This window comes from Physeter macrocephalus, chromosome 14 (genome assembly GCF_002837175.3).
Source record: "Physeter macrocephalus isolate SW-GA chromosome 14, ASM283717v5, whole genome shotgun sequence".
Taxonomy (NCBI): domain Eukaryota; kingdom Metazoa; phylum Chordata; class Mammalia; order Artiodactyla; family Physeteridae; genus Physeter; species Physeter macrocephalus.
In genome coordinates, this window is record NC_041227.1 from 96997746 (window position 1) to 97011930 (window position 14185).

General features: G+C 53.0%; 1 protein-coding gene across 2 annotated transcripts in view; it reads right to left on the reverse strand.

Annotated features, from left to right (window-relative positions):
- Positions 1–6367: 6367 nt before the first annotated feature.
- Positions 6368–14185, reverse strand: part of ASIC2 (acid sensing ion channel subunit 2) — a 1003339-nt gene continuing 995521 nt past the window's right edge. For both annotated transcript variants that reach the window (XM_024127785.1, XM_007101977.4), the window contains exons 8-10: positions 11241–11320; positions 9252–9320; positions 6368–7311 (exon numbers count right to left, since the gene is read on the reverse strand). In XM_024127785.1, coding sequence (XP_023983553.1) covers positions 7210–7311; positions 9252–9320; positions 11241–11320 — 251 coding nt within the window. In that variant the 3' untranslated portion in view covers positions 6368–7209. The remainder of the gene's footprint in view (positions 7312–9251; positions 9321–11240; positions 11321–14185) is intronic.

Consider the following 14185-nt stretch of genomic DNA (forward strand, 5'->3'; position numbering starts at 1 on the left):
TGTGGGACTTTTATGCCTGTGGACTTGAGAAGCTACAAACGACCCTCTTCACCCATGATGAGAAGGAGGACCCACCCTTCCCCTAAGAGTCCTCACCACCTTTCCCATCCCTACCCAGGAAAATAAACTGAATTACAGAAAAAACAAAAAAGAAAGCATCTTTCAGGTTTTCACAAGTGGTCCCCCAAACCATAGATATAATCCACACAGTGATTACAGTCCTGAGTACAGGACTTTAAAGTTTGCCAGAGCAAGAGAGACAATGATCTTTCTCAAAAAGATATACTAATATTCTTTTATACCTGAAAAAAATACTAATTTTTAGAGGGGGGATAAAAGTAAATAAAATTCTCTAATTAAAAAAATTTTTAAATATAGTCAATTTGTCATTTAAAAATATTAGCACCAGACCTCTGGGGTAGGATGGCAGACTGAATACATGTACCTAATTTTGTTCTCTCCCCAAATCCCACTTACAGACAGGAAAGGTTGTTTTTTTTTTTTTTTTAAAGGATGTAAGTCCATAACAATAGAGAAAACAGCAACAAAGTTTTGGAAGCTAAAAAGTAGATGGTGCAGTGGAACTAGGATCAGACCTGAGAAAACGGAATCTCAAGTCTGCAGGGGGAAAGCAAGAACCAACCTGATTGACCCCACACAATTCTCAAAGGTCTCAGTATGGGCAGTACCAGGTGTCTGGACATGGGAGTGAGAGTTGGTGGGTTGAAACAAGGAAGACCAAGGTGGGAACTCTGAGAAGTCACTCATGCTACCAGGCACATGCAGAATCTACTAAACTGCAGAAGTCTGGAGGTTTATTCTCTGGAAAGGTTAAGCCAAGGGCTTTGACAGGGGGTGCCAGGCCCAGCTGAGGGAAATCGAGTCTATATTTACAGAATACTGGAAGCAGAGACCCCCCAGTCCCCCCAACTCAGCTCCCACAACAAAGGCAGCCAGAAACATCCTTCAGCCAGATTGGAAGGCTCCTCTCTAGAGAAAGTAAAACAATTCCAGAAGCACATAAATGTATGAACCTAGGAGAGGGTCCCCAACAACTAGCCTATCCAAACTATCTCATGTAGCTCAAAATTGACAGGACTCGGGAGGGGGAAGGGTAAGCTGTGATGAAGTGAGAGAGTGGCAGGGACATATATGCACTACCAAATGTAAATTAGATAGCTAGTGGGAAGCTGCCGCATAGCACAGGGAGATCACCTCTGTGCTTTGTGACCATGAGAGGGGTGGGATAGGGAGGGTGGGAGACGCAAGAGGGAAGAGATATGGGAACATATGTATATGTATAACTGATTCACTTTGTTGTAAAGGAGAAACTAACACACTATTGTAAAACAGTTATACTCCAATAAAGATGTTAAAAAAAATTATAGGAGAGAAAACTTGACATTGATCAAACCCAATCTATCCTTTTTCCTGCCTGTAAATTGAAAAATGACAGTCAGAATATCATTTAGGGGAAGAAATGTTGGTTGCTCTAGTGGTACTCTCCTCCTGCAGTTCTTCTGGGAGAATGTTTAGCACTTTCTAGACCAGGGGTGCATCCCTAGGGGATCACAGATGGGCTTCTCGGGTCCTAAAATTGTATGCAAAATTTTATGTACATCTATGGGGCCACGTGCATTTTTTTTCTGGGGAGAGAGTTCATAGTTTTCACCTTATTTTTAATCCAAGCAAGATTTAGAATTAATATTTCACAGGAAGAAAAAAGGAAAGAAGAAAAGATAGAAAGTATACACCTCGGCTCGTTTAATCCTCATAATTACCCTGACACCTAAGTATCATTATCTCCGTTATATAGATGGGAAACAGAGGCTCTGAGCAGTAAACGGAATATTTGCTTGGATACCTGACACCCGATGCCCCAAAGGGATTATTTGTCCATTTCCCACCCCTCCCCTCTTATAGAGGGGGAAAGTGAGCCCCAGAGAGGTGAAATACATTTTCCAAAGTTATCTGGTTAGTTTACAGCAGAAACAGGTTAGAAATTCAATCTTTTGACTCTGTCCAAAGCTTTTGCCAACTATTGCTTTATTCTTGCAAACCCAGTAAACGTAGGTTTCATTGACTGTTAAATCGAATTAGTAAGACGCCCTCCCCTTTCCACCCATCCTCAGGCCGGGCTGGTTCCCACTGACCTGTTTCATGGTCCCCAGGGACCTTGTGGCCCCAAACACACTCAGCCTATAAGCCTTAGGAATACACGGACGCATGCGCAAAATGATTCTACGTGCTAGGAATCCCAAAGCAATTAGGTAGACGCATCAACCCTTGGCTTGGGAAATACGGTCCTAGACCCTTGGAAAGCAGAGGAAGGAGCTAGAAAGACTTCAGCCATGATACAGCCCTCAACCTGCTGCCCTGGCCCTTCATCCTTTGGCACCTGTCTGCCTCTCCGTGGTCATTTTGGACACTTTCCCCTTTCCTTTCTTGGCTTGGCTCCCCTGGACTCTCGTGCAGTCCCAGGACTGTGCCTCTCCTCCAGCACTCCCCCGTCCCACCCCACCGCCCGGCTTTGCATATGCCGCTCTATCGCTCTCCTTCCGCTGCAAAATTCAGATCCGTCTCTCAGAGTCATCTGTTTACTTGTCAGTGTCCCCTGCTCAGATGATAAATTCCTCGAGGGCAAGTGCCCGGCGCACAATAGACCATCAATAAATGGAGAACCCGTGTTCTTCACGTGTTTCCCATTCCCGCATTGCCCTGCTCCCCTCCCAGCTATGCCAAGAAGCTTGTTCTATGCAGCGCGGGGTCTGCCCTGGCTGTGGGTGGATCAGGGCTGGCAGCCCAAGTAAATTCTTTGCTTCTCTGTAACGGGGGAGCTTTCTGGAGGCCTCTTGCCTCTGCTGCGAGTTTAGGTCTCAGAATCGAATTGAAATCTCTGAGCTTGTGGAGGAGGAGGTCCCAGGTTCTTCCTTGCATCTCAGGCTCAGGCTGGCTGAGCTGAGCTTCACCTGAGGGAACCGTTACCACGAAGATCACACCTGTGGGCGTGGCCTGCCCTGCCTTCCTCCCTCCCAGCTCACCAAGAACCTAGCCAGAGACCCTCTGTGGACCCTTGGTCACTAGGTGTGCTCCTGGTTGAAACTGTTACTAAAATAGCTCCCAGCTGGAGAGAGGAAAATAACCCTGATCTCTCTCCGCCCAAAACAACAAGAAAAAACAGCATTTAAGCAGCTGGCTCAGTCCCTGGCAAGGCTACTCACAGAAATGCTTATTCCTTTCGCCTAACTGCAGCAGACTCCACCGATTCTGAGATTATGTGCCATTATTTGGTTGATCGATCAATTGATTGATTGACGTGACACTTTGAGGTCACAAGGATGATTCATCCTTGTGCTTTGCTGGGCTTGTGATCAGCCTAAACTCGCGGCCATCATGTCATCATTTGGGTGACTCTTGAAAATGTGACAATTCCCAGGTCTTCTCTGTCTACCAAACCTCTCCAGTAAAGAAATCATTTCTCCATGAAAGGAATGATTGCACACAAGGCTACTTGTTTGAAATAATGATACAAAAAATACCACCACTCCCAAGAATTTAGGCTTACACCTATGTCTTTGCTCAACAACCGGTTAATTATAATCAGTAGCTGGCTATTGATTTATTCTCTCGAATTTCCTGTCTTTTTTTTTTTTCTATAAACAGGTTCAGTTTGTAGACCTGCTCCCAGATGAACAAAGCCAGAATCCCCAAATCAGAAGGGGCACATACAGAAGCCTGAAGCAATCCAAACCTGTTAGGATTTTCGTCACTCCACCTCAAATTGATCTGAAGTTTTTGTTTGTTTTGTTTGTTTCAAAGGAAGCCAGGAATCCAGTGAAGCAGTTCAAATTGCAACTTAAGTTACAGATTTAAAAAAATGTATGAAACTGTTAAACTGGAACGAGGCAGAAACATCCAACAGACTCCCAACTCACTGAAAAGACATTTAATTTGGATTCTATCGCTGATGGGCGCAGTCTGAAGACATTTTCTGTTCTTCTACATCCTATAGTCTATAGGCTCCAGAAGGACACTTTCCAGCCTGACGTAATGAGGAGTGAACTTCTCTCAGGAGAGAGACTTCCATGCCCTGGCAAAGTTTGGAAAAATGATCACTCTTAGTCCTTCTTGCTTGAAGTGGGCCTACAGATGGAATTGTGAGCCTGGGAGCTTGGGAGTGGAGTTTGGGCACTGCTGCTAACTCACCATGTGATGCTAGGCAAGTCTCTTCCCTCCCTTTTGGGGTCCGCTTATTTGGAAAATGAGGGTAAGTAGGTTATGTGGTCCAAAGGGCTCTTGGTAGGCGGAATAATGGCCCCCGAAAAGGTCCACGTCCCAAGGCCTGGAACCTGTGAGTATGTTGCTTTTCATGGCAAAAGAGACTCTGAAGATGTGATTAGTTAATAACCTTGAAACAGAAGGGTTATCCTGGATTATTGGCTGCGCCTAATCTAATCTAATCTAATTAATCTAATCGAGTCGTTTAAAGATGGAAGAGGCAAGCAGGAGAGGATCTGAGTTAGAGGGAGGTGTGACTACAGGAGAAGGTCATTGTCTTTGTGACGTAAGGGCTCAACCCATCATTCCTGTCTTTGAAAGAGGAAGAGGCCACAAGCCAAGGAACGTGGGTAGCCTGTAGAAGGTGGAAAAGGTGAGGAAATGGTTTCTCCTCTAGAGGCTCCAGAAAGGAAGGCAGCCCTGCTGACACCTAGATTTTAAACCAGTGAGACCCATGTCTGATTCTTGGCCTCCTGAACTGTAAGCCACTAAGTTTGTCATTTTGTTACGGCAGAGATAGAACACGAAAACAAGGACACTTCCAGCAGCTGTGCACCCTGTTTCTACTAATTTTTTTTTTTTTTTTTTTGTGGTACGCGGGCCTCTCACTGTTGTGGCCTCTCCCGTTGCGGAGCACAGGCTCCGGACGCGCAGGCTCAGCGGCCGTGGCTCACGGGCCCAGCCGCTCCGCGGCACGCGGGATCTTCCCGGACCGGGGCACGAACCCGCGTCCCCTGCCTCGGCGGGCGGACTCTCAACCACTGCGCCACCAGGGAAGCCCTGTGCACCCTGTTTCTAAAAATTAAAACCCAGCTTTGCTAACAGACCTGGGCAACCCTAGCTGAGAGGATGCTTGGGAGGAACATCAGAGGGATGCTCTGTCCCAGCTGCCTCTTGGAGCCTGGTGACTGCAAGCTCCTGGCCCCGGCTTGGTGTGTGTGGCTGGTGTGACTTGTCCCACTCGCAGGGGGAGTAGTACTGTCATAGCACCTCGAGTCTGAAGGGGCCTCTGGAGATCATCTGTGAAGACACAGGTAAGGTATTATCTTCATACTCAGATGGAGGGAACTGAGCCCAGAGAGGTTCATGATCTCATCCATCAATTCCTTGTGTTAGGGGAGAGAGAGAGAGACAGAGAGAGAGAGAGAGAGGGAGAGAGAGAGGGAGAGGGATTGGATAGTGAAGCAGGGACCAGACTGCCTGGTCTAGCCAGTGCTTTCTGTGCACTTGTGCATGAGGAGGGAGGTACAAACCATATTAGGTCTTTCTTTGTGGCTCTGGGGATGACTTTGAGTTGGGAGTGGTGGGGGAAAGTAAAAGATTAGACCACAGGCACTGGCCCTGCGGAATTAGCAAGATGCTGTGAGGATGAGGGTTCTGCAGGGACAGGAAGCTCTCTCTTGCCACAGGGGGGCTTGAAAGGGCGTGCCCCATCCGCAGCAGAGGGCACCTCCCCCCCTCCTCTCCCACAAGCACATGCTCTCAGGAGTCGTGGGGAGCAAGGCAGAAGTAGGTCAGTTTGATGGGGGCGAGGAGGTGGGCTGCAGAGAGGGTCGGGAAAGGCAGGGGTGTGGCAGGGGGCCGTGCTGGGGCAGGTGTCCAGCCTGAATCCACTGGCCGGGTCAGGAGGAGCCAGGACGGAGGACGGAACAGCAGAGGGGCGTGAAGGCCTCCCCTAAGGTCTGCAGGTCTGCACAGTGCGCTCTGCCTCCCTGTCTGCATGCCACGTGCCTGCGGTCCAGCGCAGTGCCATTCAGACCTTGGGCTGTGACCCATCCGTGGGGTGGGGGAGCCATTCTCAAGGTTGTGATCAACAGTGTTTAAAGATGTGGGATAGAATAGAATAGAATACAGAGCGTAAGTGTTTTGTAAAGGTAAGTAATGCATAAATGATGTCATCTAATTATCTATCACCTATCATCTATCTATCTACCTATCAATCAATCATTATCTATCAATCATTTATCTATCTATCTATCTATCCATCTATCTACCTATTCGTCCTGTGGTTTTTGACCTGGCAGATCTGGCTCTTTCCTAAAGTCTTGGGGAGAAAGAGTGCGGGGGAAGGGCACAGATGACTCAGCCATTTCCACAAGACCAGCTTTTAATATGACTGTGATTGGAAGCACAAATAAATAAACGCCAGAGAGAAAATGGAAAAACCAAACCAAACCAAACCTCAGAACAACATCAAAACCCAAATTCAGAAAACGAAATGAAACAGATCTCCGACAGACATACAAACAAAAAAAGCCCCCCAAAGAAACAGAATCAGACTGTACAAGCCGTGTCACAGGGAGAGCAGGACGACGTGGGCACCGCGGATGAGTCCCCGGGGCCGCTGTGGAGGGGCGGGGGGTGGCCCTGATCACCCTGTGGGCCGGCTTGGGGAGGTGGGGGAGGGCTTCGTGGGCAGGTTAAGAACCTTCACAAACTACACAAGGACCGGACGTCGTCGAGTTCTGCGGTTTCCCTCTTGATCGTGCAGGTGTGATCCCAGCGTGGCCTCGTGGTGACTTGGGGGCTGGAACCTGGTCCCCCTGCACAGCCGCAGCGGGACTGCTGGAAACCGCACGGAGGAGGGTCAAGTACAGAGACACACGTGGAGGCGGTGCCGTGAGGACTCGGAGCATGCAGTTGCTTTTTACATCTGGCAGTGAGATGTGATGGCAGGTCGGTTCTCGCACAGTTCCAGAGCGTGACTCACTTCTCCTAAGAGGGACGGATATGCGGCAGCAGGGCCTGAGGAGGCGTCGTGCCAGACGAGGCTGGAGCGAGGTTTTGACAGAGAGTTTGCTGTGTGTGCATAGGGGGCTCTTGCTTCTTTCCGTCGGTCGGCAGGGGCCATCCCACCTGTGCCTGCCGTCCCCTGTTCTGGTCCTGGGCCTCAGGGCCTGTCTGGGGGGGTGCCGGGCGGTCGGAGGGCCGTCAGCAGGCAATCTCCTCCAAGGCCCCCAGGGCCGTCTGCAGGGGCACGTTCACACTGTGGCTGATGTTCTCGGAGTGGTTTGGCATCGGGTCGCACGTGCTCTGGTGGGAAGGGGAAGGTGGGCATTGATGCTCATTCAGCAAAAGTTCATCACGATACCCCCGGGCAGCCCAGCCCAGGCCCCGGGAACCACGCTGCCCACTGTGGGCTCTCCCGGGGCACGGCTGCTCCGCCCCAGACATCTCACGCGCCGGCTTGCCACCTTGGAGCGTGAGGCTGAAGGGGCCTCGTCGCCTTTAGAATCCTCTCCATTCTCCACCTAGGCACACACCGCCCCCGCCCCCGCAGAGTGCGGATGGGGCTTAGCGACTGGTTTGACCTTCTCTCTAGCGGTCCCCTGATGTGTCACCTGAAGCTGCATCTCGGTGGTGTGTAGCTTTGGAGCTTGGATGGCACATCCTACCCTCGCCCTTGGGGCCTCTGTTGGGTCAGCCTGGGCTGGAGGAGGGGTGGCCTGTGGCCAAGCCCGGGCCAGGGGGTGCCAATCGCTGAGGCCAAGCAGTGGAGGCCCCTGACAGCCAGAACCCTGACCCCTGATCACAGCTGCCCGAAGGACCTTTAGGTTAGGCTGGCCCCAGGGAAGAGTTGTCTTGGGTCCCTGAGCAGGGTGGGGCTGAGATAGCTTTGAGTTTTCCAGGTGATTCCCAGGCTGCGGAGGGCTGGAGGCTGGGAGGGATGGGAGCAGAATTCTGTGCCAGGAATGCGGGGGAGATTTGATGAGGAGGAGGCTGGGGGAGGGGCAGGGAGCCTGTACTTGCTCAGCGCTCATTATAAACTAGGCAAAGCTCATGGCTTTTACAGGCCTGGCCTCACTTAATCTGAATGGCACCCCCTGAAGCCCCAGTGATTTAGCAGATGATCAGAAAGGGAAGTAAAGAGGCCCCCAGGCACACACGGCTGGGAAGCGGGGATCTGGGATCCAGGCAGGTAGCTGAGTCCAGAGCCTGCCCTCCTTCCACACCGCCCTCTCCTCAACAGAAGCTGTCTTCTGTTCAAGCAGAGGCTGCAGGGACCCGAGAGAATCAAAGTGAGATTTTTTTAGCCTGGGAGATGGGTAGAGAAATAGCGTCTGGAACAGAAGTGGGAACCCAAACAGGAGGAGGGGGCTGGGATCCATTTGGCATGTTATGATTTTAAGGGGGCAAGTGGCCACTGAATGGGGTGGTCTCTTGGGGCGGGGGTGCTGACTTGGAGAAAGCCAGCGATACCTGCAACCTTCAGTGGAGGCCGGGGTCCAGGAGCAGACTGAGTTAGGGAAGGAGAATGAGTGGCATTAGAGGTGCTGCCCCTCTCTGGCTCGAGGAATGAGAGGCAGGGTAGGACAGTGGTTAGGGAGGCTTTGTGCCCAGCTCTGACACCCCCCTGCAGTGTAACCTTGGTCTCTGAGCCGCAACGGCCTCATGAACAGAATGGAGATAAAAACAGACCTTCCTCTAGGGTGACTGTCGGGTTGAGATGACGTGGCGCTCTTAAGGCACTTAGCACAGTGCCTGACATGTACCAGGCATACGATGGTTAGCAGTTCTAATGGGTATTATTGCCACTACCAAATTCACAGGGCCGCACACCCTACGTCCCCTTCAAAATGGGGTAGAGTACCAGGGACATCCCTGCTTGTATTTTGCCACCCCGCAGAATAAGGGAGTGGACCTACGCAGAGCCTCTCCGGTTCTCCCAAGGCATGAGAAGAGGGGCGGGGCCTCTGGCCTAGGAGAAGCTGGATTGGTCCAGGCAGAAGCATCTCCTGGTCTCCGCTGCATCCACGGCTTACTACTGGGCTCTGGGGTGAGTCTCAGAGAGAGGCTCAAGGCTCAGCTGGAGTGTCATCGGATTTGGGAGCTGCAGAGTGTCACGAGCCACGGAAAGGTGTGCAACGAAACACGGTCCGCCCTCCGGCCCCCCCCGGCCCCCGCATCTGGGTTAACACGGCCTGTATGTGCCAGAGGAACTAACCAACCTGCAAACCCCGGGCTGCCCTTACCACATTCTCATCGTGGCTCCCTTCCTCCTCTTCTTTGCCAAGCAGGTCTAATAGCTTCTCTTTGATCAGCTGCAAGAAAGGCAGGAAGGGGGTGGTCAGGCCAGAAGAATGGCGCCAAGGTAGAGAGAGAGAGACCTCCCTCCACGTGGCTGGGCTGGGGCCCCTACCCAATCTTTGGGCTGAGTAGAGCTTGGAGGGGGTCACGGGAGGGCCTGGTCTCCCAGTATGGCCGGTTCCCTGTCTGTCCTGGGGGGACAGAATTACTCATCACTTTTGAGGCCTGACAACTCCACAGTTCACAAGATCGGGATACACTTGAGTTCTTAACATTTTATTCTTAGCAAGAAAGGGTAATTACTAAATATGTTCCCTGGTGCGATTCAATTTCTGTGATTTTGTATATCCTTTCACAAAAATGAGTAAACAAGGCAGAATGAAATCTGGCCATGGGACCCGGTTTGGGAACAAGGTCACCACGCTGAGAGGCAGGATGTGGCACTCTAGAGGCCCCGGTCACCGGTGCCCACCGGCTCCCCGCAGTGACTCCCGGCGGCCTTTGGCCATCGCCAGCCCCCTCTGGGATGCAGGCCACTGCTCTGCAGGCCCCGTTTGCTAGGCTGAGACTCAGGTGGTCCTGGGGATGGTGTTGGGCCTGGACTTCCCGGAGGGATTCTGGAGTCCCTGGAGCCATCCCGGGGCTGGGGGGAGGGAGGCAGTAGCAAGGCTGACGTGCACCCGGAGCGCTCAGTGACTGAAGCCACCGTTTGTTGTGTGAGAGGCTTTCAGAGGCTCTGTCCAGCTGCCTCCTGAGGGTGACAACTCCCGGACTGTTAGTGGCCAGGAGCGGCAGGGGTGCCCTCGCTCCTCCTGCTCAGGACTGACGAGCACTGCAGGAGTTCTCCTTCCCGAAACCTGCCTGGGCCACGGAGGGCGCTGCTCGGGTGATGGGCCACCAGGAGGGCAGGTGTGTGTGTGTGTGTGTGTGTGTGTGTGTGTGTGTGTGCGCGCGTGTGTGTGTGTGTGCGCGTGCGCGCGTGAGGTGTGCGCGTGGTGTGTATTTGTGAGCAGTGTGTGTGAGCACGGTATAACTGTGTGTGATATATGTGTGTGGAGTGTGTGGTGTATGTGTGTGCAGATGTTGCGTGTGAGTGTGGTTTAAGTGTGTGTGATGCGTGTGAGTGGTGTGTGTGTGCATGTGGTGTACATGTGTATTTGTGAGTAGTACGTGAGTGTGGTATAAGTGTGTGTGCATATGTCATATGTGAGTGTGGTGTAACTGTGTGTGATGTGTGTGTATGGCACGTGTGTGAGTGGTGTGTGTGGAGTGTGTGTGATATATGTGTGTGCATATGTCGTATGTGAGTGTGGTGTAACTGTGTGATGTGTGTATGGCACGTGTGTGAGTGGTGTGTGTGGAGTGTGTGTGTGGTACATGTGTGTGCATATGTCGTATGTGAGTGTGGTGTAACTGTGATGTGTGTATGGCATGTGTGTGAGTGGTGTGTGTGGTACATGTGTGTGCATATGTCGTATGTGAGTGTGGTGTAACTGTGTGATGTGTGTGTATGGCACGTGTGTGAGTGGTGTGTGTGGAGTGTGTGTGGTATATGTGTGTGCAGATGTTGCGTGTGAGTGTGGTACGCGGTGTGAGTGGGAGGGTGCAGACACACCCATGTCTGAAGCCCCCAGCAGCGGGAGGGCTCAGGGCTGTGGCCTCAGCACAGTTTCACCCTCTTCTTCTCATCCTTTCTGCTCCCTCCCTGTGAGTGTAGACAGCCCTGAGGACAGGCCTGTGGCTTCTGTCTCTCTTACATCCATCCCTCCCCCAGTGCCTAGGAGGTGGTGATAGACAATATCCATGGACAGGCAGGAGAAGGCGGCCCTGGGGGAAGAGAGGCCGTGCTCTCCCCCCATCCACGCTTTGGTTCTGGACGTCGGGGCAGGATGAGGGCACCAGGTCATTCGCGCACGAGCGATCCCAAATCTTACCTCATAAATATAATCAAAGAGCTCTAGTATTGTAAGGATACTAGCACCAATAAACAATCCCATCTGACCACCAATATCACCTGGAGAGAGAGAGAGAAGACAAAGACTTGGCTTTCCTGACAGCGCTTCCGGAAGGGGCGAACAGACTGAGAACTCGGAAACCAGGCTTTCTGAATGGGTTCCCCTTCCCCGGGGGGCCTGGGCCTGGTAGCTGGGAGGCCAGGCCCTTGACGCATCCCTCCCTCACTGGACAGCTCTGAGAGCTGGTGGGTTTGGTTTTCAGAGCCCATGGGGACGGGAACTAACCTGGACGCTTTCGGGGGGGGGGGCCTGGAATAGACCTCGTGGGCTGACAGGCTTGTTCAGTTCCGTTCAGAACCGCACTGGTGGGGCTCAGGTTTGGCTCTGGGCTGGGAACAGACGAGGTGCGTGTGGTCCCTGGCCTGGGCGAGGACACAGTCTAGCTTGAGACGTGTGTCAGGTGCCCTGAGTGGGGGTCTCGGGAACAGTAACACAAGAGACACCCCCCCCAATCATGACATGGCTTTGGGGCCACCTTGGGGCCCCTCTCACCCTTGGGATAAGGCCGTAGGAAGCATCTCCCTGTCTCCCCACCTAAAGGTAAATGTTCAGTTTGGTCTCTTTCTAGAGTAGAGGTCCTTGCCCTGGATGTTGGGCCCCACCGACCAAAGTCTTTCTAGACTGGTCTTTGGATCCCCCTGCATCAGACTCTTGGGATGCTTGTAATCAGTGTAGCTGCCTGCACCTACCTGAGGCCTACACAATCAGCATCTCTGGGGTTGGGGTCTGGAGGTCAGGATTTTAAAGTGCCCGGGTGGTTCTCTGGCCCACCAAAGTTTGAGAACCGCTTTCCCGTGGGAGCTCCCAGTGGCTGGAGACCCCCTGAATTGAATGCAATCCATTGTGTGTGCACCTGGGCATTTGCAGAGGGAGAGTCCGTATTTCAGAAGTTATGATCAGATTCTCAAGGGGGTTCTTATCCCCCCCCCACCACAAAGCCCCAAGCGCTTCGTTCCAGAGGCAGTGTGGTAGCAGGGGGCTCTGAGGTTGTGAGCTTGGAGGGGGGCCACCAGCTCGCTGTGCGGCTTTGATAGGCCCTGACCTTCTCAGGAGCTTTGCCTTCCGGTGACATTTGGTGGTGGAGGTGGTCGGTGGAGGGTGGTGGTGGTGGTGGATGCAGGATAGCAGGATGCTATCGGAGGAGATGAACCGTGAAGTCCTTTCCAGCTGTGGCCTCTAAGACTGGCAGCTGCTGGGCTGGGCTGTGTAGAGTGGGTGCCGTTGGGGGTGAATGTACCGTCCTCCTGGAGAGTCCAGGCCGACCTCTTGGTCTGAGAACTTCCGGGTGAGTACCTCTGCCTACTCCTCCCCTGATTATGGCTGGAGAAGCCCAACCAACACATCCCCAGGAGAACAAGCCGTGGCGACGGGGAGGCGGCCCTTCCTGGGGGGACCGGGTTTGGGGCTCAACGTGGCTCCCCTTCACTCCTCTCCTGCCCCTCCGCCCCCTCTAATATCCTCAACGGAGGCTTATCGGGGAGTGTGCACGAAGCCTGTGCACGTCAGGAGTGGGGTGTGCCTGTGCGTGTGTAGGCGGTGTGGCGGAGCGTGGGGTATGCGCCTGGGTGCGCCGTGCGCAAATGCGTGTGGGATAGACGCAGGCGATACGTCTGACCACCGACAGCTTCACATAGGCGGCAAGCCACGTCTAGGGTAGCTACACGAGTGTGTCCAAATGTGGCATTGTGGCAGTGTGTCTGAGTGAGCATGTGTGAGCATGTGCAGGTGTGTGCACGTACGTGTCTCTGTAGCCGCGTGGCTTGCATGTGGGTCTGTGAGGGTGTGTTCACCGCGGGAGGGGTGTGCTGTGTGCAGCGGGGGGAGGGGAGGGGCGGGCCCGATTGGGTGCCATGGCTCACGGATTGCGAGTAGCACTTGCTGTCTTCACGGGAGGTACAGACGGCAGCATGATTTTCATGGCTGGCTATTCTCGGTGGGAACAAGATGCTGGGAAAACGCTCTCTTATATCTGCTGCGGGGACCAGCTACCTCTCCTGACAGATTCGGGGCTCAGGCCCTCGTCGCTGCGTGTGTGTGTGTGTGTGTGTGTGTGTGTGTGTTTGTGTCTGAGTGTGACTGTGAGCCTATGTAGGGGAGGGGAGGGAAGGGGAGGAGGCATGTCCTTGGTCTTCTTTAGGAAATAAAGGTGGCAGGAGCAGGGCTCTACCACCAGCTCAGGGCATGAAGCCCTTTGGCCACAACAATCTCCAAGGCCCAGGTGATGACCACCTTAGCCCAGCGGGCACCCCACTGTGGCCCAGTTCCTCAGCCTCCTGGGAGAGGAACAGACACGCTCAGACGGTGCCGCAGGGTAGGCCCCTGGGTCCCTGGCATGGTGTCTGTCCAGGTGCCAGAAACTATTTATGGACCTCCTGTGGGCTGGGGCTTTTCCACGTTTAACCATCTCGGCAAACTCACAAAGTGAGTTTTATTAGACCCATTTTACAGATGAGAAACCTGAGGTTCAGTGAAGCCACCTGCTCACGTTCTCCCAGTTGGTGTGCAGCGGCCCGTGGCTTGCTCTCCCCTTGTACTTCCAGGTAGAAGGTGTATGCCTCCCCGCCCTCACTCAGGATGCTATTCTCACCTGATTCAGTTCACAGAGACAAGAGCTATTTTTTCCTCAAAGCCACAGACACCAGATCCTTTCTTGAGAGTGCGTGGGAGTTGGGGGACGAGTCCAGAGCAGGTCTTTTTAACTGTTCACCCGCAGGGGTCTTGTGAGTTTTTTTTTTTTTTTTTTTTTTTTGCGGTACACGGGCCTCTCACTGCTGTGGCCTCTCCCGTTGCAGAGCACAGGCTCCGGACGCGCACGCTCAGTGGCCATGGCTCATGGGCCCAGCCGCTCCGTGGCATGGGGGATC